A 26,932-nucleotide genomic window follows, 5' to 3' on the forward strand; every position below is an offset into this window, starting at 1 on the left:
GTTTCCAGTCAATTGGCACATTTTTTATGGAGCTGACATGCAGTAATGTTACATAGTGGTGTATAGTTTTTTTGGCCATGTTGTTGTAATTGTGATAGGCGCACGTTTCACCGGTAGAGCAAACCCTCACTATTTATTTTCCCTGGATGCAGTACCACCTTACTTCCTCCTTGATAACATCTTCCTTGTGGCTATTGCCCTCTACTGTCACTAGCAAATAATGCAAGTTTCCCACAATGCTGCTGCAGCATCAGTCCGGAAGTGAGACGTATTGACGATATGGCCACTGGTTTCAGAAGGGGGAAATTTTGGATCTAACAGTCCAGTCCCCTCGGTTGCAAATACACCTATTTCAGTTGTCTAGAATAGATGCATGTGAATGAAGGTACTCGGGAATCCACGGGATGTTGTTATTGAGCTGAGGATACATTCAGAGCGTGAAAATCGTCATGTCGTTTTTCAGGAGGAAAGGTAAGGAAGTATGCTAGCCTAGCCAGCTAGCGCAAGCCGAAGGGTGTACAGAGGCTCGCGGGAGAGGTTGAGGAATGCTCGATGGCTAATGACTGAGATGAGAATGCGCTTGACAGGTCTGTGTCAAGTCAAGGCCTTCGACAAATATCCGTTGGATTATTTAGCAAATACATTTGTTTCTCCATCTATCTCTTTCAAATATGAAGAAATGCAACAAGCAGCCAGATGATCTCAAATCTGTGTTAGCAAGCTAATCCAGTTTTCCTTCTCAATAGCTTTTGCCACTTAAGTCGCAAGCTGATGTTCAGACCTAACTAGCATCCATGATCAATCTAAATTCATCATTGTACAATGCACATTAGGTTGGGTATTAACTAATCACATCGTCGCCTTGCACTTGGTGATTTGTTAGCTAATAATGCCACATACATTTTTATTTAGTTTGTCTCTCTTCCACGCCAGTCTGCTATGCCCCATGGATAGTCCATAATTGGACTAAAGGAGCCTAACTTTACTCCTTAGTCCAAGGACCTTACATGTTCTGGTTAAAGCAATAGTGTGCCACTGCAGCCCGCAATTCAGGGCATTCCTGCATGTGGGTATTCCATTTGCAGGAACGCTGCCCCTCGAACATCCCATTGGTTCCTGAATGAACCCCTCCTCCTCCCCTCGCTAGCACACAGTGTCGCCCCGCCTCCTGTCTACCGTTTGCCTCCGCCTGCGGCAAGCACAGCAGGTGGGATGCTGGGGCAACACTTTGTGTTAGTTAGCTAACTAGCACACTTTGTCGCCCCCTTCTGTTGTGTACCGGACTAGCACACAGTGTTTTTCGCACGTGCGTGCCGAACACCTGCCTGCCGAACACCTGCCTTTGCCATCATTAACAGAACTGCGGGAAAACAGTGCCCGACAGGCGGGACAAGGACACTGTCTACAGGTGTACGGCTAGCTAGCAACCGTTTTCGCTCTTGCCCCTTCTTCTGTGGTGCTTATCGGCGGCTGGCATCAAACGTTAAGGCCACATATTGTATTGAGCTTCCCGCCTGTCCTAGCTTAAAATCAAATCAAAGTTTATTTGTCACGTGCGCCGAATACAACAGGTGTAGACCTTAAAGTGAAATGCTTACTCACAGGCTCTAACCAATAGTGCAAAAAAGGTATTAGGTGAACAATAGGTAAGTAAAGAAATAAAAACAACAGTAAAGAGACAGTGAAAAATAACAGTAGGGAGGCTATAAAAGTAGTGAGGCTAGTTAGTCGGGCAGATTGAGGTAGTATGTAGATATGGTTAAAGTGACTGCATATATGATGAATAGAGAGTAGCAGTAGCATAAAAGAGTGGGTGGCAGGACACAATGCAGATAGCCCGGTTAGCCAATGTGCGGGAGCACTGGTTGGTCGGACCAATTGAGGTAGTATGTACATGAATGTATAGTTAGTGACTATGCATATATGATAAACAGAGAGTAGCAGCAGTGTAAGAAGAGGGGTTGCAGCAAGAAATAGAACCCTTGTTCTTTGGACGGATTTACCTTAAATGATTGAAATTTTCTTCCAATTATATTGTGGGAAGTATTTACACTTGCTTAGGTCCAACCTCTGATCTTTCCAAGCATTTTTATACACAATAATTTTTATGCAAATAGTCCGGGTAGCCATTTGATTACCTGTTCAGGAGTCTTATGGCTTCGGGGTAAAAACTGTTGAGAAACCTTTTTGTCTTAGACTTGGCACTCTGGTACTGCTTGCCATGCGGTAGTAGATGACTGGGGTGGCTGGTGTCTTTGACAATTTGTAGGGCCTTCCGCTGACAACGCCTGGTGCAGAGGTCCTGGATGGCAGGCAGCTTAGCCCCAGTGATGTACTGGGCCGTACGCACTACCTTCTGTAGTGCCAATGGATTAAAAACGAGGGGGTGCCTGCAGATGGTTCCCACATGCAGAAATGCTAGGTTTTAAATGGTGAATTGGCTCTGGAAGCCGAAACAGACAAATACTCCACCTAAACGTGAATCGATTCTCAATTGCAGTATGGTTCTAGAAAGATAAATCAATATTTTTTTATTTTTTTTTATTTCACCTTTATTTAACCAGGTAGGCTAGTTGAGAACAAGTTCTCATTTACAACTGCGACCTGGCCAAGATAAAGCAAAGCAGTGCGACACAAACAACACAGAGTTGCACATGGAATAAACAAACATACAGTCAATCTACTTTCACATCAAAATAATTTCCCAAATACAAAATACACACTTACTGTACGCTGTTTTAACCGGGTTTAACACAGTGGCAGCCGACAGTATTTTTCAGTGACATCACTTTGTGGTGTCAGTCTTCCGTTCACACAGGTGTTCGGAGACACATATAGCTAATTAGCACTGGTAGTCCACTCGTGTTTCTTTCTATTTTACTTTTTGTCCCCAGTTTTCGATCTTGTATCATCGCAGCAACGGGCTCGGAAGAGGCGAAGGTGGAGTCATGCGTCCTCCGAAACATGACCCGCCTAACCGCGCTCCTTAACACCAGCCAGCTTTACCGGGAAGCCAGGCGCACCGATGTGTCGGAGGAAACACTGTTGAAGAATTTGTTCTTAACTGACTTGCCTAGTTAAATAAAGGTTAAATGTAATAACTGGCGGACGGGGTCAGCATGCAGTCACCCGGGCCGCCACAAGGAGTCGCTAGAGTGCTATGAGCCAAGTAATGAACCTGGGTCTGTAGTAACACCTCTAGCACTGCGATGCAGTGCCTTAGACCGCTGTGCCACTCGGGAGGCCATTCACTCTGTCTTTTGTCTGTGTTCCGTAAACAAGCGCTGTAACATGGAAATATGGCCATGTGGGAACCCTAACCCTATAAAGGTGTGTATCAATTTAAAATGATTTCTCACCAACATGAAAGATGAGGTCCTTGTGCTTCCAAAACTGTACTGCAAGCAATGCGTGTTAATGTTAAGACCGAGCACCGCAGCTCTTAAGACAACTCCCCCCTACAGAAGACGCCTTAGCCCAATGACTCTTGAATCATGATCAAGGGCTATGCCATGCATAGCAGGACCCGAACTCATGACCTAATGATGCACCTTACTGTAACTTACCTTTCAAGGTGCTTGATAGATGTACTATGCAGAAATCACTCCTCCTTTTCCTGGTTGCTAAAATTCAAATAGTTTGCCTAATTTCAGTTTGTGACAAAACAAGCAACTATAGGGTAGAGAATCATTGTACCATCTAAACCTAGAAACCAACTAAACCCATAGAAATAGCACTCACAGACCGCTTCTTAGACTTGCTACCGCTTCTTAGACTTGCTTTCTATGAGTGACAGATCTATAATTTACATTTCAATGTGAATTTGGTCAGGTCGCCCAAAAAGTTACATATTGCAGCTTTAGAGGATTGACTTATTCTAATTGTGTTAAATGTCTCGAGGCTAATCAGTATTTACCTTGGGATTCAAGAAAATATTATTGCATGAAAATTACTAGGCCAAGCTATAAACCTTGATTCCTGGGCCTGTAACACATACACACCCTTGTCTTTATAGCTACTGTAAAGTATTAGGCCTACAGTGCTGCAAACCATGGATAATATGAACTTATGATGATAGCAATCATATGTAGACACCGATTTATATACCAAATGAAATTATAAATGCTCACCATATGATGCCTCTGTAATGAAAAATAGGTTTCCATCCTTCCCCTGAGGCCTGCTGTACACAGACTAGCCCCTATCTGCTGACCCACTCCACTGACAACTGAAAGAGCCTCAGAAAGACTCCTCGTGTCATGCGCAGAAGGTTCAGTTTCACCACACTATTGTAACCAGGTGATTTCTGTTACTTTATGTAACAGGAGGACTGAAATGTGTAGAAAAACAGGACATTGTTTCCAGACTGTTCACTATGGTGATGAGAGTATTTTGCAGTAACAACATGACAACGAAGTGGGGAAAATGCCTCTGCTGTGACACTCGAGCTGATAGACCAAGGCCACTGCAGTCAATAAACACGCCTTGTAAAATGGCAGCCATGCTTCAATGTGAAAAAGAACTCTGTTTTATTCCTTTTAGGAGCCACACACAAGTAGCTTGTTTCTCTCTCCGTATGTTATCTGTGTATGACAGTGAGGATCTGTGCATGAGTGTTTGCTGAACAGACATGGTTATCACTGTCACAGGCATATCTGTTTCCCGACCAGGCCTAGACCGTTATGTAACTTGATATTTTACTTAGTGCTTTTTCAGTGACACTGCATCATCCCTATTGCTTTACCCTACAATGACTCCAGGCCCAATATTCCAGTCACTGATCTCCCCCTGCATTGTGAATCAAATGTTAGAGACTGCTCTAATTACAGTGCTATGTCATTCTTTTTTGACCCACAGCAAAAGGAAAGGAACCTGAGCGACCAGTTGATGCTAAAGTCAATAGAGGTGGGTACCACACTACTAACTCTCTGAAATGATGAATTGCAGTGATGTGCTGCTGCCGCCTGATGTTTCATTTTTGAGAAGCCCTGAAAATAGAGGAAGGCCCTTGCTGGATGTTCTTTGAAAGCAATCAAGTGCCTCTGTAGTTGCAGTGCTCTGTTCACTCACACCTTTTTGAGGGTACCGGTATTTCCCTCTGAGCTTTCCCTTTTAAATCATTCTTCCTAATTATATTTGTATTTACTTCTGTAAATATTCTGAGAGAGAATTGATTGATGTAGGTAATAAGACACACCACTGAGTATAGAAAACATCAAGAACACCTGCTCTTTCCATAATATAGACTGATAAGGTGAATCCAGGTGAAAGCTATGATCCCTTATTGATGTTACCTCAATCAGTGTAGATGAAGGGGAGGAGACAGGTAAGGAAGGATTTTTAAGCCATGAGACAATTGAGACATGGATTGTGTGCCATTCAGAGGGTGAATGGGCGAGACACAAAATTGAAGCGCCTTTGAATGGGGTATGGTAGTAGGTGCCAGGTGCACCGGTTTAAGTCAAGAACTGCAACGCTGCTGGTTTTTTCACACTCAACAGTTTCCTGTGTGTATCAAGAATGGTCTACCACCCAAAGGACATCCAGCCAACTTGACCCAACTGTGGGAAGCATTGAAGTCAACATAGGCCTGCATCCCTGTGGAACGCTTTCAACACCCTGTAGAGTCCATGCCCTGACGAATTGAGGCTGTTCTGAGGGCAAAGGGGTGGGTGCAACTCAATATTAAGAAGGTGTTACTAATGTTTGGTGAACTCCGTGTACATCAGGCAGTAATTGTATCCGAAGTTGAGACTTGGGTTTAAGAGTTGATAGAGATAGCCGTGAAGTATTTTCCATTTTCAGACAGGCTCACAGTGACCTTTTTAATAAGTTAAAACTCAATAAGTCTCCCGCACCCCAGTGTTTCAGAAAAGGTTACAGCACCCTCTGAGCTCTAACTGGAGACATTCATGTACTGGATCACTGCAGACTTCAGTTAAATACGTCATTTTTCAGGACCATAACAGGTTGTTGATGTTGTGGGTTTCTGTCATCTAGTAAGTTAAGCCTACATTGACTGTATTGATCAAAGGAATTAAGATACTATTCTTTTTCAACCGTCCTCCTTTCCTCCTCCCCTGTAGCCCCAATGAGCCCCCAGTCCCCCTCCCTGAGCCTCCGGAACCATCATGCCATCCTGGAGGCAGCGGGGCCCAGCCATGTGGCTATCAATGCCATCTCTGCCAACATGGACTCCTTTGCCCGCGGACGCACAGCAATCCTCAAGAAACAGCCCATCCACATGGAGGCTGCACACTTTGGGGATCTGGGTATGTACCTCCAGTCCTCCACTGATTTGTCTTAGTTTTCATGGCGTGTATTAACAAGTGTTTCAGAGTAGCAGTTCTGATCTAGGATTAGGTCATTATGATTGAAAAGGCTAAACTGATCCTAGATCGGTGATTTAGATTGATTTGAATGGATGAGCTCTTTCGCTTTAAATTCTATCCTTTTGACTGGATCGTGTGTGCCCATGTATGAGTGAGTTGATACAAAATGATAATGGTGGCCAGTGGACATGGTGCTGGTGTGTTTAACTGCCAACAGGCCAGGTTAATCCTGTGATGCGCTCGCTCTAGCTTCATGCATGGGTTAGCCTTTTGACCAACCAGCACGCTACCAGCAACGCTTTTTAGTATGATGCATAAGTATGGCCCAGAGGTTTTCCTGAGTGAACACATGGCCTGGTAAAACTCCTGGTCCTACTTATAATGTATGTGTCCTACTGAGAAGCTTGCTGTGCCCTAACTACGATACATAAGAACTCCCTAAATCGTCTTCCCTCTGAAGATGTAGGCTATTTAAATCAAGTAGTTTAGTAGTGGGTGGATATCAGGAGCTTGTTTTATAGTGCTACAGCAGCCAGCTACACCAGTATTGTTTATGACATGGTGAGTAACAACACCTGCTGGGACAGGTCCTTTAGTTACCGGTGAGTCACAGGGGGTGGTTGAACCAGTGGTGCATCTTTGAGGCCTGGCCTGGGAATGCAGTAGAGTAGGGTGACTATACTACAGTGCATTCTGAAAGTATTCAGACCCCTTGACTTTTTCCACATTTTGTTACCTTACAGCCTTATTCTAAAATGGATTAAATATAAAAATGAATCTACACACATTACCCCATAATGAGGTTTTTTAGAACATTTTGTAAATGTTTTAAAAATAAAAACAGTGTTCAGACCTTTTGCTATGAGACTTGAAATGGAGCTCAGGTGCATCCTGTTTCCATTGCTCATCCTTGAGATGATTCTACAACTTGATTGGAGTCCACGTGTGGTAAATTCAATTAATTGGACATGATTTTGAAACGCACACACCTGTCTATATAAGGTCCAACAGATGACAGTGCATGTCAGAGCAAAAACCAAGCCATGAGGTCGAAGGAATTGTCCGTGAAGCTCCGAGAAAGGATTGTGTCGAGGCACAGATCTGGGGAAGGGTACCAAAACATGTCTGCAACCTGGAAGGTCCCCAACAACACAGTGGCCTCCATCATTCTTAAATGGAAGAAGTTTGGAACCACCAAGACTCTTCCTAGAGCTGGCCACCTGGCCAAACTGAGCAATCAGGGGAGAAGGGCCTTGGTCAGGGAGGTGATCAGGAACCCGATGGTCACTCTGATGGAGCTCCAGAGTTCCTCTGTGGAGATGGGAGAACCTTCCCGAAGGACAACCATCTCTGCAGCACTCCACCAATCAGACCTTTATGGTAGAGTGGCCAGATGGAAGCCACTCCTCAGTAAAAGGCACATGACAGCCGCTTGGAATTTTCCTAAAGGACTCTCAGACCATGAGAAACAAGATTCTCTGGTCTGATGAAATCAAGATTGAACTCTTTGACCTGAAAGCCTAGCGTGACGTCTGGATGAAACCTGGCACCATCCCTACGGTGAAGCATGGTGGTGGCAGCATCATGCTGTGGGGATGTTTTTCAGCGGCAGGGAATGGTAGGCTAGTCAGGATCAAGGGAAAGGTGAACGGAGCAAAGTACAGAGAGATCCTTGATGAACACCTGCTCCAGAGCACCTCAGACTGGGGCAAAGTTTCACCTTCCAACAGGACAACGACCCTGAGGGAGGCACGGCGCGAGCGAGTGAGTGAGGGAGGCACGGCGCGAGCGAGTGAGTGAGGGAGGCACGGCGCGAGCGAGTGAGTGAGGAAGGCACGGCGCGAGTGAGTGAGTGAGGGAGGCACGGCGCGAGTGAGTGAGTGAGGGAGGCACGGCGCGAGTGAGTGAGTGAGTGAGGGAGGCACGGCGCGAGTGAGTGAGTGAGGGAGGCACGGCGCGAGTGAGTGAGTGAGGGAGGCACGGCGCGAGTGAGTGAGTGAGGGAGGCACGGCGTGAGTGAGGGAGGCACGGCGCGAGTGAGTGAGTGAGGGAGGCACGGCGCGAGTGAGTGAGTGAGGGAGGCGCGAGCGAGCGAGGGAGGAGAGAGGGAGGGAGGGAGGGAGGCGTGAGCGAGGGAGGCGCGGTGCGAGCGAGCGAGCGAGTGAGGGGGGCATGGCGAGACCTAAGCTTCCGGCTCACAGTCACCCGTGGCAGCCTGCCAACTCTGGAGCTGATACCAGGAACACACAACACTTATCACAAAACACCTCAGTCAGCTCACTGTTTAGTGTTCTAACTTTAGTCCATTATGTAATTGGAGGCCCCCAGCCAGGCTTCAGCCAGTCATTCATATGGCCTCTGTGGTCATGTGACCCAGGAACTGTGCCATAGTTTAATAGGTTTTTTTGCTAAATTTTTTTGTAAGTATTCTCTTGTTATTCATTGTGTATGGTTCTGTTCAGAATGCTGTGGTTGTTTAGGCCGGGTTACTGTCAAAGACTTTGTGAGAACTGCTGATGTAAAAAGGTCTTTATAATGACCTTTGATTGGTTGATTGTGTCTTTCAGGGGGGTCCAGTGTTATTATACTGTATGGTTGTGTGTTACAGGGCGCTCTAGTGTGAACTACCTGGCCTCTGAGACTCGTTCGCGCCTGTCTAAGACGGTGGATCAGATTCTGCGGGACAACGTGGCCATGCCCTACTACATCCAGTTCCAGGAGGCCCGCGGGGCTGACCACCTGGTCTGCTTCTGGCTGGAGGCAGAGAGCTTTCGCTCCACCAGCTGGTCTCGGGTCCGGGCCCACAGCCTCAACTCAGTCAAACACAGCTCCCTGGCCGAGCCCGCCTCCACCCCCGTCTCCCCCGACCCCATATCCAACTCAGACATGGACCTACCCTCCATCCCCAGGCCTTCCACCTCACGCCCCCTTACCCCCAGCCCCCAGGACGCTAACAGTAACAGTAGTGAAGGCCCCATGGCGCAGCTTGTCCACAGGGACTCCTTCAGCTCTGTGGTGGACCAGAGGCCTGGCACTCCCAGCAGGGCAGACACCCCCACCAGACAGCCCTCCTACAGGACAGGGACGTCATTCAAGCTGCAGTCCACCAACGCCCTCAAGGAGCTCTCAGACAAGCTCATGAAGAGTACGTTTGACTGGTCGTAATTGTAAAGAATCTGTTCATAACCTTTATCTATGCAAGTAAATTAAGTAAGTAGCCTGGAGTCTCTTCGTGCCGACTGGTGATGAATGTTTCAGAGACGGTACTCAAAATCCTTTTGTGTGTTGGGCTTGTCTTTTATAATTTATTAATAGGCCTGTATAACTCACTGACTAGAGAAGGCTAGTATATTCACTATATTTGTTCGTATCTCCACCGTGTGAAACAACTGGCTGTCAGAATAATGATGTTAATTTGTTTTAATTACACATTGGAGGTAACAATATCTGAGTTGTACACAGTTTATGACACGTGGCTGGCTGTTAAACATCTCCTCCTGTGTGTTGTAGGTATAGAGAGAGATGCAGTGAGCATCTTCACAAAGTACATCTCTCCAGACGCTGCTAGGCCCATCCCCATCACAGAACAGCTCAGAAACGACATAGTCGGTAAGAAAGGAGTCCTGATTGCCACCAATTTGCCGTTAGTATGAGACTTTGACTCTAAGACACTGCAGTCACTGTATGAGTACTAACTCAGACTGTGAGTATTGTATCAGAACTTTGTGAGTACTGGATGCATTCCTAAGAATGTTGCAACTAACGTTAAAGATCAAATCCACTGTAATCATCTCAGTATATTTAGCTATGTTTCTGGATAACTATTTTGTGGATGATTGATAATCGGTTGTGTGATTGTGACAGTTTTTTTGTCCTTTTCTCCATTTTTGACAGCTAAAATCTGTGGGGAGGATGGACTGGTGGACCCAAACTGCTTCGTCATTGCACAGTCTGTCGTCTTCTCCATCATGGAACAACAGTACGTTTTTTTGTTTTTCCCATCTTCCTGTTCTCGTATCCATTGAAAGATTTATTCTAAATTAGTTAATGTAAAGTGCCAGTGTTTTTCTTTAAAGGTCTTATGATTTTTCTCCTAGGATGAAAGTTTTACCACTGTTCTGTTATACACTAATCCACTCCTATATCATAAATGTAAATGTGACCATATACAGTTGAAGTTGGAAGTTTACATACATTTAGGTTGGAGTTATTAAAACTCATTTTTCAACCACTCCACAAATTTCTTGTTAACAAACTATAGTTTTGGCAAGTTGGTTAGGACATCTACCTTGTGTATGACACAAGTAATTTTCCCAACAATTGTTTACAGACAGATTATTTCACTTATAATTCACTGTATCACAATTCCAGTGGGTCAGAAGTTTACATACACTAAGTTGACTGTGCCTTTGAACAGCTTGGAAAATTCCAGAAAATCATGTCATGGCTTTAGAAGCTTCTGATAGGCTAATTGACATAATTTGAGTCAATTGGAGGTGTACCTGTGGTTGTATTTCAAGGCCTACCTTCAAACTCAGTGCCTCTTTGCTTGACACCATGGGAAAATCAAAATAAATCATCCCAAGAATTGTAGACCTCCACAAGTCTGGTTCATCCTTGGGAGCAATTTCCAAATACCTGAAGGTGCCACGTTCATCTGTACAAACAATAGTACGCAAGTATAAACACCATGGGACCACGCAGCCGTCATACTGATCAGGAAAGATACGCGTTCTGTCTCCTAGAGATGAACGTACTTTGGTGCGAAAAGTGCAAATCAATCCCAGAACAACAGCAAATGACCTTGTGAAGATGCTGGAGGAAACGGGTACAAAATGATCTATGTCCATAGTAAAACAAGTCCTATATCGACATAACCTGAAAGGCCGCTAAGCAAGGAAGAAGCCACTGCTCCAAAACCTCCATAAAAAAGCCAGACTACGGTTTGCAACTGCACATGGGGACAAAGATCATACTTTTTGGAGAAATGTCTTCTGGTCTGATGAAACAAAAATAGAACTGTTTGGCCATAATGACCATCGTTCTGTTTGGAGGAAAAAGGGGGAAGCTTGCAAGCCGAAGAACACCATCCCAACCGTGAAGCACGGGAGTGTTGTGGGGGTGCTTTGCTGGTGCACTTCACAAAATAGATGGCATCATCAGGCAGGAGAATTATGTGGATATATTGAAGAAACATCTCATACATCAGTCAGGAAGTTAAAGCTTGGTCGCAAATAGGTCTTCCAAATGGACAATGACCCCAAGCATACTTACAAAGTTGTGGCAAAATAGCTTAAGGACAACAAAGTCAAGGTATTGGAGAGGCCATCACAAAGCCCTGACCTCAATCCTATAGAACATTTGTGGGCAGAACTGAAAAAGCGTGTGTGAGCAAGGAGGCCTACAAACCTGACTCAGTTACGCCAGCTTTGTCAGGAGGAATGGGCCAAAATTCACCCAACTTATTGTGGGAAGCTTGTGGAAGGCTACCTGAAACGTTGGACCCAAGTTAAACAATTTAAAGGCAATGCTACCAAATACTAATTGAGTGTATGTAAACTTCTGACCCACTGGGAATGTGATGAAAGAAATAAAAGCTGAAATAAATCACTCTACTATTATTCTGACATTTCACATTTCTAAAATTAAGTGGTGATCCTAAAACGGAATTTTTACTAGCATTGAATGTCAGGAATTGTGAATAACTGAGTTTAAATGTATTTGCCTAAGGTGTATGTAAACTTCTGACTTCAACTGTATAATCTATATTTCCCAGGCACTTTAGCGAATTCTTGCGCAGCCATCATTTCTGTAAGTACCAGATCGAAGTGTTGACCAGTGGCTCTGTGTTCCTGGCAGACATCTTGTTCTGTGAGTCGGCCCTCTTCTACTTCTCTGAGGTAAGAGCAACACAATTGATGTTACTGTTGTTCACTATTAAATATACACAACCACAGTTTATCAAGTTCATTCATAGTTGTTTTACTCATTAGTAGTACTGGTGTTTGTTTCTGTTCTGTTATTCTCTATTCTGTTCTACATTAGTGTCATATGGTAGGTGTTAATAGAAGTGTCGTTGGTAATAAAGCTAGTATGTTGTGTGTCTCCCCAGTACATGGAAAAGGAGGACGCTGTGAATGTCCTGCAGTTCTGGCTGGCAGCAGATAACTTCCAGGACCAGCTGGCTGCTAAGGCTGGCCAGTACGACGGCCTGGAGGCCCAGAACGATGCCATGATCCTTTACGACAAGTAACGGCTCACACACATCACACCGAATGGGGATCTAGCGTTTGTCTGCCGATCGTTCAGCGCGCTGTGCTTGAGAGACCACCCGCTGTAGACGTCTGACTGATGTCATTTTCACACTATTCTACACGTAAAATTAATGCATGCTTGGTTCGCAGATTGCGGCCGGCACTCTGTTCAAAGGTGTTAAGTACTCTAGGCCAGTAAACGCTATTGGTGTGCCTAAGACATCTATTTACACTAGAGGTCGACCGATTAATCGGAATGGCCGATTAATTAGGGCCGATTTCAAGTTTTCATAACAATCGGTAATCGTTATTTTTAACACCGATTGTGCCGGATTTTTGATTAAAAAAAAAATATATATATATATCATTTTTTTACACCTTTATTTAACTAGGCAAGTCAGTTAAGAACACATTCTTATTTTCAATGACGGCCTAGGAACGGTGGGTTAACTGCCTTGTTCAGGGGCAGAACGACAGATTTTTACCTTGTCAGCTCGAGGATTTGTTTTTGCAACCTTCCGGTTAATAGTCCAACGCAATCCAGAAATGGTCCATTTATAAATCGTAATCTGGGTCAGGTGGGCATCATTTGAAAGCCTGTTCTATTGCTAGCATGACTAGCTAAGTTATAAAATAACTAACTTCATGACACGCGAGGTGCTCAAGTTCAGAATGGCTGTCAGTCAAAACCCATACAGTGCTTTGAAGCACAGAGACTAAGTTCTGACGTATTGTATAGCAAAACTTTGACAGCCACTGCGTTCCAATTTAAGCATTTATCACTGCCCAAGTATTCAATTTTCAACCGTATATTGGTACGAGTGTAAAGGGCTACCACCTCCACATTACTCAGCCTGGCTTGTTTATTTGAGCACCAGTTTAAGAATGATCTCGTCTGTTTTCTCCCCAGGTATTTCTCACTCCAAGCCACCAACCCGCTGGGTTTCGATGACTCTGTGCGGATGGAGATAGAGTCTAATATCTGCCGGGAGGGAGGGCCTCTACCTGACTGCTTCACCACTCCTCTCAGACAGGCCTGGACCACCATGGAAAAGGTGAGGGGTCATAGGTCACCCAGTTACCTGGGCCAAATACATATGTAAACATATAGGAAACACACAGGGGTCACTCTGCAAACTCAACAGGAATTCAGCTAGAAAAACAACAAAAATTACATGTCAAAATGATTTACCTTTGGGAACTCCTTTAGATTGAAACCATGAGACTTAGATTACCAATGACAGGCCTTTGGGGTTATTGAAGGTAATGGTACCAGAGCCATAGATACAGTGCATTTGTAAAGTATTCAGACCCCTTCCCTTTTTCCACATTTTGTTAGGTTACAGCCTTGTTCTAAAATGGATAAAATTCTATTTTTTCCTCAGCAATCTACACACAATACCCCATCATTTATTAAAAAAAAAAAAAAAAACGGATACCTCGTTTACATAAGTATTCAGACCCTTTGCTATGAGACTCGAAATTAGCTTAGGTGTATCCTGTTTCCATTGATCATCCTTGAGATGTTTCTACTACTTGATTGGAGTCCAGCTGTGGTAAATTCAATTGATTAGACATGATTTGGAAAGGCACACACCTGTCTATATAAGGTCCCACAGTTGACAGTGCATGTCAAAGCAAAAACCAAGCCGTGAGGATGAAGGAATTGTCCATAGATTGTGTTGAGGCACAGATCCATTTTTAAATGGAAGTAGTTTGGAACCACCAACACGCTTCCTAGAGCTGGCCTTCTGGCCAAACTGAGCAATCGTGGAAGAATGGCCTTGGTCAGGGAGGTGACCAAGAGCACGATGATCACTCTGACAGAGCTCCAGAGTTCCTCTGTGGCGATGGGAGAACATTCCAGAAGGACAACCATCTCTGCAGCACTCCACCAATTAGGCCTTTATGGTAGAGTGGCCAGACGGAAGCCACTTCTCAGTAAAAGGCACATGACAGCCATGAGAAACAAGAAGATTATCTGGTCTGATGAACAAGATTGAACTCTTTGGCCTGAATGACAAGCGTCACGTCTGGAAGAAATCTGGCACCATCCCTACGGTGAATCATAGTGGTGGCAGCTTCGTGCTGTGGGGATTTTTTACAGGGACTGGGAGACTAGTCAGGATCGAGTGAAAGATGAACAGAGCAAAGTACAGAGAGATCCTTGATGAAAACCTGCTCCAAAGCACTCAGGGCCTCAGACTGGGGTGAAGGTTCACCTTCCAACAGGACAACGACCCTAAGCCCACAGCCAAGACAACGCAGGAGAGGCTTTGGGACAAGTCTATGAATGTCCTTGAGTTGCCCAGCCAGAGCCCGGACTTGAACCTGATTGAACATCTCTGGAGAGACCTGAAAATGGCTGTGTAGCGACGCTCCCCATCCAACCTGAGAGCTTGAGAGGATCTGCAGAGAAGAATGGGAGAAACTCCCCAAATACAGGTGTGCCAAGCTTGTAGCGTCATACCCAAGAAGACTCGAGGCTGTAATCGCTGACAAAGGTTTTAACAAAGTGCTGAGTAAAGGGTCTGAATACTTATGTAAATGTGATATTTCAGTTTATATTTTTTTTTATATACATTCGCAAAAATTTCTGAACCTGTTTTTGCTTTGTCATTATGGGGTATTGTGTTGAAGATTGAGGGGAAAAAAAACTTTAATACATTTTAGAATAAGGCTGTAACGTAACAAAATGTGGAAAAGGTCAAGGGGTCTGAATACTTTCCGAATGCACTGTGTCTCAGTTGTACGACTTTGTTCCCAAGGCTAGGGATGATGTTGAAACACTTCATCAGGCTCTGGAAGACCTTTGTGACTGAAAGGCATTTTGAAGTTTAGCTTTGTTAATGTCATTTTTCTTCTCGCAGGTCTACATGCCAGGCTTCCTGTCGAGTAACCTTTACTACAAGTATCTGAGTGACCTTATCAACTCTGTCCGAGCGGATGAGTTTGTGCTGGCTAGTGCTCCCGGTCAAGGCGTGGCCTCTGACGGTGACCGCAGCACCAACGCCACTGAGGGGTCTCAAGCCCAGGTAGATAACCCCACACTTGACCTGCTCACCACCTGTACTTTCACTTTAGCTCTACTAGCTCTACTGGCATTTTCCTCTTTTCATCAGAAGTTTGTCTAAGTGCACTCAAATCAATTATGTTCAACAGCAGTAGCACTCATACCTTTTGTTCACATAGTCAGTGGGTATTAATTTGTTTACTTAACATAAATAGATAGATTTTCCTTCTAGTTCTGCTCTAAATGTGCAAATCATTATATATTTTTGCGTTTACAGCAAGGTGCCAAAAAGGTGGCAGCAATAAAAATCTTGAAAAACTTTGACGAAGCAATAACAGTGGACATAGCCAGCCTGGACCCAGAGTCCCTGTACCAGCGCCCCTATGCTGGGTGAGTCTCTGCATAGCCTACTCAGGCCTCCTTAGTTATTCTCACCACTCTCAGTACAGTCACCTCAAATGGCTCTGTAAACGACTTACTATTTCAAATATTTGATTTGGGTTTTCATGTTTCTCTACTGGACAAAATGAGTGAAAATTGTTTTTATAATCCTGCAAAATTTCCTCCATAGCTACCCTTCAACTGCCCTGATTTTACTACTGTAATTTTCCCAAGAGAGTTCTTTGATGCTAGCTAAGTAGGCCAGTGTGAAATGACCATTTGATGTGACTAAACCGCTCCAAATACATATTTTCAAAGACTACTGTGCAGTCCTCTGTGACATGGCAGATTTGTAGGTCATCCCCATTACATTACAATCATCTCTGATCGCAGTCTAATGGCCCAACACAGGCTGATATAGGATTTGTGTGGCCTTAGGCTGCCCTGGTAGTGTCCTAGTTGCAGTAAGAGACTAGCTTGGTCTCAGATCTGTTTGTGCTGGGACCAAATGACTATGACTATTAGGTGTTGGCCATACAACACAACTGATATGGGACCAGGCTAGTAACAGGGTGCTGTCTCCATAAACATCCTATATGTATGACTTCATTGGCTATGTCCCCTCACTGTTCAGAAGAATGACGTTTGGGAAAGTCAACGAGCTGGGCCAGTTTATCAGGGAGGCCGAACCAGAACCGGATGTGAAGAAATCCAAAGGTAACAAGGCAAACACTAATGTAGCAATTATTTATAGGCTATACAGTTCCTTCAGAAAGTGTTCATACTTCTTGACTCATTCCACATTTGGTTGTTACAGCCTGAATTCAAAATTGATAAAATGATTACCCTACCGTGAAGCATGGTGGTGGCAGCATCATGCTATGGGTATGCTTTTCAGTGACAGGGACTGGGAGACTGGTAAGAATAGAGGAAACAATGAATGGAGCCAAATACAGGCAAATCCTTGATGAGATCCTGCTTCAGAGTGCAAAAGTCCTTAGACTGAGGCGAATATTTACGATCCAACAGGACAAGGACACCAAGCATACAACCAAAGCAACCCTGCAATGGCTTCAGAACAAGAATGTAAAAGACATTGAGTGGCCAAGCCAAAGCCCAGACTTGAATCCCATTGAAAATCTGTTGCTGTTCAACGCTGCTCCCCATCTCACTTAACAGAGCTTGAAAATTATCGGCAAGGAAGAATTTGAGAAAATCCCCAAATCCAGATGTGTAAAGCTGATAGACATACCCAAGATGACTCAAAGCTGTAATCACCACCAAAGGTGCTTCTACAAAGTATTGACTCAGAGGTGTGAATACTTGTGTAAATGAGAGATTTCTGTATTTCATATCCAATAAAAAAAAATGTAATTCTAAAAACGTATCCACTTTGTCATATGTAGTATTCTGTGTAGATATGGGTGAGAAAAATAATCAATTTTGAATTCAGGCTGTAACACAACACAATGTGGAATAAGTCAAGGGGTATGAATACTTTTTGAAGGCACACATCTGTCAGCAACAGGTGTGCCTGAAATAGTAGAATCCAATAATTTGAAGGGGTGTCACGGAAACTGTTGAGTGTGAAAAATCCAGCAGCGTTGCAGTTCTTGACACAAACTGGTGCGTCTGGCAGCTACTACCATTCAAAGGCAGAAATATTTTGTCTTGCCCATTCACCCTCTGAATGGCACACATACAAAATCCATGTCTCAATTGTCTCAGGGCTTAAAAATCCTTTAACCTGTCTCCCCTTCATCTACACTGATTTCAAGTGGATTTAACAGGTGACATCAATAAGGGATCAAAGCTTTCACCTGCATTCACCTGGTCAGTCTGTCATGGAAAGAGCCGGTGCCCTTAATGTTTCGTGCATATAGTGTATAGCCTGTCTCGCTCACTCGAAGCTCTTTCTCTCTACTGTTCATTGTTGCTTGTATGGTTTTGGTGCTATGTCACTTAGGCATCCATGGTGTGGGTATTGCCTTCTTCTTATCCTAACCCCAATCAGAGAGTGGGTTGAAATTTGCGAGGCACCCCCAAATAAAACCCAAGGTGCTTTTAGATCTTATAAAAGACTATACAGTAAATCATGAATCTATTATTTAGGATTTCTTAGAAGAGAACATTCTCTGAGAAAAGAGGAAATTATATAAGCCCTGGACTAAACTTGTACTGTATATGTAAAACACTTTTTTTTTTACTAGATTCCATGGCTCAAATCACAAACCAGATTTTCCAGCCCTCGGTTTCCTGCAAATGCATACATCACATACTAAGATAATTCTGTTCTGTGATATATTTTTCATGTACCTCATATGTCCAGTAACTTACAGAGGCGCAATAGATAAGAGGCTCGTCCTCGTGACTATTGCCCTATTTTTCACTCTCTCCTCACAGGTTCCATGCTCTCTCTAGCCATGAAGAAACTTGTTCAAGGCAACTCTGATGAGGTATGTAAAACAACAAAACAAGCTCCTCTCGTGTTGAATCTGTTTGAACTAACAAACACTAGGATTGATGAACACTTTGAATCGTAACGTGTGTGTTTAGGCCCAGGAGGAGATGGCCTGGAAGATCGCTAAAATGATCGTCAATGACGTCGTACACCAGGCGCACCACGACAGTCCTGGCGAATCCACCAAGGTAAGTCAGTCTGCCTCAATCTACAACATAGTGGACTCTGGAAAAGTATACTGCACATTGGATAAGTACAAACTCTTGAGTGCATTGAAGACAATTCGCCAGGCCCAATTTCTATAAATGCCTTGTAATTGTTACGGATATCTGTATGCTCCAAAGCCACTGCATTTTTCTGCCACTGTAGTCAACTATATAAAATAACTCCTCACCCGTGACACGTTTACTGTTGTATGATGATTGTCAATGAAACATGGACACTCTCTCTCCCCAGTTATGAGCCTCCCGTGGAGAACCAAAGCATTGTCGCTCCCCTCGTCCCTCACCCTATAGAGACAGACTGACAGACACGTCCCCTAGTCCAGTGATGAACTGTACACTGGAATTACCTTAAGATGATACGCATCAATGGAGATCAAAGAACAAATGCATTCCATGATCTCCTGCATTAACTTGTACCGGTGTGTGTGACTATATGTGCGTGAGCGGAAAAACTTGAAGTATATCATCCATCCATCCTTCCAACTGGTCGTAACACTATGAAGGCATCGCTGAAAAAATGAAGAGGAAAAAGAAAAACAAAGCAGTGGCACAAAGAGCACCAGAGTACCAGACTTCCTTCCAGAACAAATTCCCTAGGGAAGGAGAGATGACAAGCTATGACACAAAATGGGGCTGAACGGGAGCTGTCAGAAGAAGCAGCATTTCAGAAAGCATCGGCCCTGCCGTGGTTACCTCTGTTACCATGCCATCCAAGAGGGAGCCTGCAGGGACCTGAAGCATCCTTCACAAAGCGATCACTAAGAAGATTAGGTTGTCCACTCCTCTCTTGATTCCTGCACATTGTCTCTCCTTACACCACCACCCCTTGCCCTTATGCCCATTCCTTATTTCTTGTTTTTAATGAAATTGCTTTGAAAGGGGTCAGAGTGACACGTACAATTTTAAGATGGAATTCACCAGTAGGTGCTTTGTAAAGTTTTTATTTGCGGCTGATGCATAGCCTGCTAATATTTCTGGGCCCTCCTGGAGTATTGTGGGGTGGGTTACTATGATGATAGGTTGAGTCAGGTTGAGTTGTCCTGCCCTCCTGGGTGTGTCCTAATGTACTGTAGAGGGCAGGTCAGACATGTTACAGTGAAACTGGAATGGACCATATTGATTTCCCGGTCTAGCTAACCACATGTATCTCTAGCTCTGGCTCCTTGTCCATGTCATTACAGAGCATAGACAAAAGCATAAATACTCCTTGTTGTGGACTGAAGAAGTTCTACAGTTGCAAAGAAAGAGCAACTCCGTGCTACTCAATATAATTTTATACATATTTAGATTTCTCTTTAACCCCAATATATTCATGTTAGTTATTTTTTATGGTGATTGTTGACCTTTTTATTTTTTTGTATGTACTGTCAAAAGCAATGTCTAAGCAAATCTCAATTACAAATGTTCAATTGAGAAGTCTACTCTTTGAATATAATGTTAATATTGCTATGATTTGAACCTCATTGAGATGTGTGGAAAAGAAGGACTCTCTTGGTACTATGTACCACTAATATTGTTTTTCTGATGTATGTGTACTTAATCTATAATATATTTAAATTGTGTTGGATTTATATATATATATATATTAGTTTTTATTTGGCTACTAGAAGGAACAGAAGTGATGAAAAATTACAGAATTCCTCTGCACGAAATGCAAATTTTGTTTGCCACAAAACATGGGGATGGATTTGGCTCCATTTCAGTCATCATTAGCTTGTTGGCTGATCTTAGTTTGTGGCCAACATGTTCTTCATTGCACTTGGGTATTTAACCTCTAGCGTTGCAAGATAATGATGCAACCTGTAATTCAGCAAATTAGTGCTCATCCCAGTGCAGTGTTTCACGTGTGTGGTTGGCTTTTGAATAAGTTCATAGAGATGCTGCAGTTTTGTGCATCAAAATTGTTTTATCCCCATTTTGTTGTACAATATGAAATACTTTATTGTAAATATTTTATGGCTATCGTACAATAAAACTTTTCTGCCTATTTGTAGCTAGAGTCGTTTTAAAACAGCAAAATGCGATCTCTTGTTGCAATGCCGTTTAACCAGTGGGGGGCAATGTGGACTATTGTAACGTCAATGAGCAAGATACATCTCTAACTGCGAATGATCAGCAATAATCAAGAATGTAATATTCAGTGATTTTGATTTCGTTTAAACGAAGGAGGAAAAAACGTATTTTCTAATAAGTACTGTATTTCACTGTACATATTTTTCTTGTTTTCCAAAGACAATTGCAGTAAAATATGGGCACGTTTGCTTATTTTTGGTAAAATGTGTATGCGTAATGGTTTAATATCACTCATCAAATTGATATCCTAAGCAACATGAGGACACAAGGGAAGGTTTACAACATTTCTCATGATGGGGATACGCCCACCTGAGTATTCACAGCGCACAATAACGCGCGCGTCAATGTGGAGACTTTTGTTGTGAAGCCCACTGGTTACCACGCTTAACCAAAATCACGGCTTCTCCTGCTGAGCAAAAAGCGCGGCGACTCAAATACCGGACCTATAAAGAGAACTGCAACACTAACCATATGTTTAATTTTTAATCTCGTGCGTAAAATTCGATAGAGTATTTGATAGTTCCAGGTGGCGACCATCCTACGGACTGACAGTTACGTATGTGTCTCGGGTGCGTGTTACAAACATCTTTTGTGTCCTGCGGTGACTCATTTCTATATTCTCAAGTATAGTAGCGGATAGCCTATTTAAAGTAGACATTACTTATTGTTGAGGTGGCAGCTTGTTTACCTAGACGTGCTCATGTTTGACTATTTTATGAAATCAGGAGCCGATGTTTAGGTCACGGGAATATCCCTTTAAATAATCATCTTTACGGATAACAAATTAACTATTTATCTTGCTTCAGGAGGCTGTTGGTGTAATATTTGTTGGGGGAGAGCTTCAGCTGATCTTTTCTGGGTGTGTGAGCTCCAAATGCATTCGTTGCTGGATCGGAAGAAGAAAGAAGCCGGGGTTGGGATCGAGCTGTCTCCGAGCTACTCGTTGCCCCAAGCTGCGAGAATGTTCAGCTGTGTGGGCTGCTTTTGGGTCCTTCTGTCCTCCGCTCTGGTCGCTATCTGTAGTTTCAGTTTTATATCCCCTGCGTGGATTGTCAAGGACCATCTGAAAAACAAGGACTCGGTGAGCTTCGGCTTACTTTGGCACTGCTCGGAGTCCCTGGACCACATGTACAGATGCTACACCTTCGGAGGACTCGGAAAATTCGCGGAGATCCCGTCCAGCTCGTGGCAGGTATGGAATTCACTGACCATACATGCAAAAGGCTTCTTGAACAGAGGTGTTACGGTAACAATTTGATTAGGTGTTGCATACAATCGTAACTGTTTATTACATCTAAATGACATCCAAAATCCTCAGTGGTATACATGTTCATGATGTATGTGATGTGCACAATCAATGATACACCTTTGCCTTATAAGGCCATTCATAATTGAGAGAGGACTTGAAGTAGAATCATGATAGCTCCTGCATCACTGTATGGAGTTTTTTCAGGATGCGAATGTATTGAGTGACATTAGTGTTGTGGATGATGGACATGGCAGCATGCACAATCAATAAGATTAAACTAAAGTCATTAAGTGTTGTTTAAAGCTGATAAAGTCAACCGGTGTTATTGAGTTAGTTATGTCAGGATGAACTCAGGTGAGAACTGTTGACAAAGCTGAAGTTGTGATTTAAAGGGATGCTTAGGGATTTTGGCAATGAGGCCCCTTATCTACTTCCCCAGAGTCAGATGAACTCGTGGATAAATTTTTATGTCTGTGTGCGGTTTGAAGTAAGTTGCTAACTAGCGTTAGTGCAATGACTGCTAGTCTATGCTAGCAAATACCCATAGACTTCCAGTCATTGTGCTAATGCTAGTTAGTATTGGCTCGCAAAACTACCGCTTAACTTCCTTCATATTGGACACTTGTGGTATCCTCGAGTTCATCTGACTATGGGATGATAAAATGCCTCATTGCCAAAATCCTGAAGTAACCCATTAACCTTCCACAGCAACAAGCTTTCTGGTGGATGGATGGAGAGGGGTCTTGTGCCATCAGTGTTTACCCAGACCCAGAGGGGTTCATGTGGGCATGTGTTTGGCATCATATCTGGGTTTCTATTATGCCATTATTAGGTACTATTTTACTAAACAGAGGTAGTTCAGTACACTCAGGGAGGGGGAGCTACGTTAGTGATGAACCATAATAGTGGCAATAAGGACCTTGACATTTCTTATGTTACTTATCACTATTATGAGGTAAGTTGTTTGTTGGAGCTAAGGGGGACTGGGCAAGGGTTAGCATGGCTGTTGAGTGAGAATACATTATTGTAGGGATTATTGTGCTCTCACATCACACATTCTTCCACCTACAGTCAGTGTTTTTTTTTTCTTTATCTCGTAGGATAAATGGTCACAGAACTACTGCCATGCGTAGACCCAGACACTGCAGGCTTCATTACTGGATACAATTCCCTATTCAGAATATGAATGCTTTGATTGGTCAAAGCATTGTTATTTATTTTATTTTGTACCTTTTATTTAACTAGTCAAGTCAGTTAAGATTAAGAACAAATTCTTATTTACAATGACGGCCAAACCCTAACCGAGACAATGCTGGGCCAATTGTGCGCCGCCCTATGAGACTCCTAATCACAGCCGGTTATGATACAGCCTGGATTCGAACCAGGGTCTGTAGTGACGCCTCTAGGACTGAGATGCAGTGCCTTAGACAGCTGCGCCACTCGGGAGCTCCTACTGTCATTAATGGGGCACAAACTGTGAGGGAGATGGAGGCCCTCGCTCCTCTTGTTATGCCAATTTTAATTTATTAACAGATATGCACTTTTGAAAACGCTTCAACAAGCATTTACCTTCAGTCTGTAAACACCAAAAATCTGTCAGAAAAAGCATTATGATTCAACATTTTAAAGTCCATTCAATGCAGAACAAGGGCATGTACTAAGAAAAGACTGGGGTACAGCTATGGAACCTTGTGTCAAATGGAATCAACAAGAGATTTCACTGATGCTGGCTAAGTCCCCGCCAAAATGAATTAGTGATTCTGTAAGTTATCTCATTTGCAACTCTGGGACTGGGGCAGCCAGAAGCATGCGTCCCCCCCAGGAGTCCAGTTGCATCGCTCCAGCATTCCTTTAAAGCAATCCATTGCTTCAATCGCTTCTCTAGATTAGGGAGAGCAGGCCAGTTGGACCCCCTACAATGCTGTAAAAAACCCTAGCTGCAATATCCCACCAGCTACCTCAGGAGTTATGATTATGTATGAGGAGGAGAAATTAACATTTGAAAGGGAAATACTTTTGTATATATAGTGTATGTGGACACCCCTTCAAATTAGTGGATTTGGCTATTTCGGCCACACCTGTTGCTGACAGTTGTATAAAATGGAGCACACAGCCATGCAATCTCCAGAGACAAACATTGGCAGTAGAATGGCCTGTACTGAAGAGCTCAGTGACTTTCAACATGGCACCGTCATAGGATGTCACCTTTCCAACAAGTCAGTTCGTCAAATTTCAGCTCTAGCAGGGCATATACGACAGTCCGCAACGGATGAGGCTGAAATAGCCGAATCCACTAATTTGAAGGGGTGTGCACATACTTGTAGTGTACATACACAGCCCAACACACACTTTTTTGCATTGACTCTATGTACACACATTGGACTGTACTCACACATACTTACACCCCAACACACACATGCGTACTGACGCCACACACACTTTCACACTCACCAAATACACCACTGCTACTGTCATATCTATCCTGTTGCCTAACCACTTTACCCCTACTTTATGTACATAGATACCTCAATTACCTCGTAGCACTGCACATCGACTCTTACTGGTACTCCCTGGATAGAGCCAAGTTATTTTTACTCTTTATTGTTATTCATTTTTCACTGTGTATTTATTAAATTATTTGTATTTTTTTAAAAATCTTTAACATTGTTGGAGAAAGACCTGTAATTAAGCATTTCACTGTTTAGTTTACACCTGTTGTTAATGAAGCATGTGACAAATAATATTTTATTTGATCGTTATTTTTAGTAATTTCTGAGGAGTCTTACCTGTTCTGTCTTTCGGCCAGGCAGTAATACCCAGGGAGTTTCTGATTGAGTGAAGTACTTCTTGTACATAGATGCATCTGTGATCAAGATGGCCCATGCATCACAGCATCCCAGCATCACACCCCCATGGCCATTAATAAAGGTGAAATGGCCAGTAACGTTTTGTAAGGCACAAGTTACGGCCCACCACTGCTTCACCCCCGCCAAGCAGACACCCCTCATTGGTGTGCAGATTATTCCGCTGATGCTCTTGTACTCCATAAAATAAAACTCTACCTCTATCTCACACACGTATACATTCACATACTGTACGTATGCATGTACATTTACATTTTAGTCATTTAGCAGACGCTCTTATCCAGAGCGACTTACAGTAGTGAAGGCATACATTTCATACATTTTTTTCCATACTGGTCCCCTGTGGGAATCGAACCCACAACCCTGGTGTTGCAAACACCATGCTCTACCAACTGCGCCACACGGGACTAGTATGTAAGCACATACAGTGCCTTTGGAAAGTATTGAGACCTCTTAGCTTTCTCCATTTTGTTGCGTTACAGCCTTATTCTAAAATGGATTAAATAAATACAAATCCTCAGCAATCTACACACTACCCCACAATGACAAAGCGAAGACAGATTTTTAAACATTTTTGCAAATGTATTACAAATAAAAAACATACCTTATTTACATAAGTATTCAGACACTGCTATGAGACTCCAAATTGAGCTCAGGTGCATCCTGTTTCCATTGATCATCCTTGAGATGTTTCTACAACTTGATTGGAGTCTACCTATGGTAAATTCAATTGATTGCACATGATTTGGAAAGGCACACACTTGTCTATACAAGGTCCCACAGTTGACAGTGTATGTCAGAGCAAACACTAAGCCATGAGGTCGAAGGAATTGTCCATAGAACTATGAGACAGGATTGTGTCGAGGCACAGATCTAGGGAAGGGTACCAAGTGGCCTCCATCATTCTTAAATGGAAGAAGTTTGGAACCACAAAGACTCTTCCTAGAGCTGGCCGCCTGGCCAAGCTGAGCAATCGGGGTAGAAGGGCCTTGGTCAGGGAGGTGACCAAGAACCCGATGGTCACTGACAGAGCTCCAGAGTTTCTCTTTGGAGATGGGAGAACCTTCCAGAAGGACAACCATCTCTGCAGCACTCCACTAATCAGGCCTTTATGATAGAGTGGCCAGACAGAAGCCACACCTCAGTAAAAGGCACATGACAGCCTGCTTGGAGTTTGCCAAAAGGCACCTAAAGACTCTTAGACCATGAGAAACAAGATTTTCTGGTCTTATGAACCAAGATTCAACTCTTTGGCCTGAATGACAAGCGTCACGTCTGGAGGAAACCTGGCACCATCCCTACGGTGAAGCATGTTGGTGGCAGCATCATCACCTCAGACTGGAGCCAAGGTTCACCTTCCAACAGGACAATGACCCTAAGCCCACAGCCAAGACAACGCAGGAGTGGCTTTGGAATGTCCTTGAGTGGTCCAGCCAGAGCCTGGACTTGAACCCGATTGAACATCTCTGGAGAGACCTGAAAATAGCTGTGCAGCAATGCTTCCCATCCAACCTGACAGCTTGAGAGGATCTGCAGAGCAGAATGGGAGAAACTCCCCAAATACAGCTGTGCCAAGCTTGTAGCGACATACCCAAGAAGACTTGAGTCTGTATTCGCTGCCAAAGGCGCTTCAACAAAGTACTGAGTAAAGGGTCTGGATTCTTACATAAATGTGATATTGCTGTTGCAAAAATGTGTAAAAAACAGTTTTTGCTTTGTCATTATGGGGTATTGTGTGTAAATTGATGAGAGGGAAAAAACAACTTAATCAATTTTAGAATAAGGCTGTAACATAGCAAAATGTGGAAAAAGTCAAGGGGTCTGAATACTTTCCGAAGGCATTGTACCTTGTGCAAGTACACACAAACTGCCCCCCCCCTCCCCCAAACACAGACACACACACTACCACCCACAATCACAACCTGTTTCCCTCTGACAAAAAAAGGACTACAGTAAGGCCCCCCTATCTCAGAAAGCCATGGGGTCTGTGGAGTCCAGCAATGTGTGTGTGTGTGTGTGTGTGTGTGTGTGTGTGTGTGTGTGTGTGTGTGTGTGTGTGTGTGTGGGGCGCGTGCGCTAAG

The 26,932-nt window shown here is 43.6% G+C and overlaps 2 protein-coding genes across 4 annotated transcripts in view; both read left to right on the forward strand.

Moving 5' to 3' along the window:
* Positions 1 to 223: 223 nt before the first annotated feature.
* akap10 (A kinase (PRKA) anchor protein 10) lies at positions 224 to 20,652 on the forward strand. 2 transcript variants are annotated; one of them, XM_014137897.2, is made up of 15 exons: positions 224 to 471; positions 4,858 to 4,905; positions 6,087 to 6,272; positions 8,941 to 9,477; positions 9,843 to 9,941; positions 10,227 to 10,311; positions 12,109 to 12,232; positions 12,445 to 12,581; positions 13,497 to 13,641; positions 15,457 to 15,621; positions 15,877 to 15,989; positions 16,615 to 16,697; positions 18,384 to 18,436; positions 18,537 to 18,629; positions 18,898 to 20,652. In XM_014137897.2, exons 1-15 carry the CDS (start codon positions 450 to 452, stop codon positions 18,901 to 18,903), a joined length of 1,896 nt encoding a protein of 631 aa, XP_013993372.1. In that variant the 5' UTR covers positions 224 to 449; the 3' UTR covers positions 18,904 to 20,652. The 2 variants fall into 2 exon arrangements, with proteins under 2 accessions (XP_013993372.1, XP_013993373.1); XM_014137898.2 differs by having other exon boundaries at positions 16,618 to 16,697.
* Positions 20,653 to 21,046: 394 nt separating this feature from the next.
* Positions 21,047 to 26,932, forward strand: part of LOC106567973 (transmembrane protein 211) — a 232,828-nt gene continuing 226,942 nt past the window's right edge. The window contains exons 1-2 of one of the 2 annotated variants that reach the window (XM_045693571.1): positions 21,047 to 21,307; positions 21,545 to 21,930. In XM_045693571.1, the coding sequence (XP_045549527.1) occupies positions 21,613 to 21,930 (318 nt within the window). In that variant the 5' untranslated portion in view covers positions 21,047 to 21,307; positions 21,545 to 21,612. Of the gene's footprint in view, positions 21,931 to 26,932 lie in introns of both variants that reach the window. The other variant, XM_014137902.2, reaches the window with a different exon arrangement.

Source organism: Salmo salar, chromosome ssa13, assembly GCF_905237065.1.
Source record: "Salmo salar chromosome ssa13, Ssal_v3.1, whole genome shotgun sequence".
Taxonomy (NCBI): domain Eukaryota; kingdom Metazoa; phylum Chordata; class Actinopteri; order Salmoniformes; family Salmonidae; genus Salmo; species Salmo salar.

Bases quoted from the DNA above. Each gene is read 5' to 3' on its own strand.
- akap10 (XM_014137897.2), top strand. From the start codon at position 450: ATGTCGTTTTTCAGGAGGAAAG. The intron at 6,273-8,940 runs GTATGTACCTCC...TGTGTGTTACAG, and splicing joins TGCACACTTTGGGGATCTGG to GGCGCTCTAGTGTGAACTAC. The intron at 9,478-9,842 runs GTACGTTTGACT...TGTGTGTTGTAG, and splicing joins CTCAGACAAGCTCATGAAGA to GTATAGAGAGAGATGCAGTG.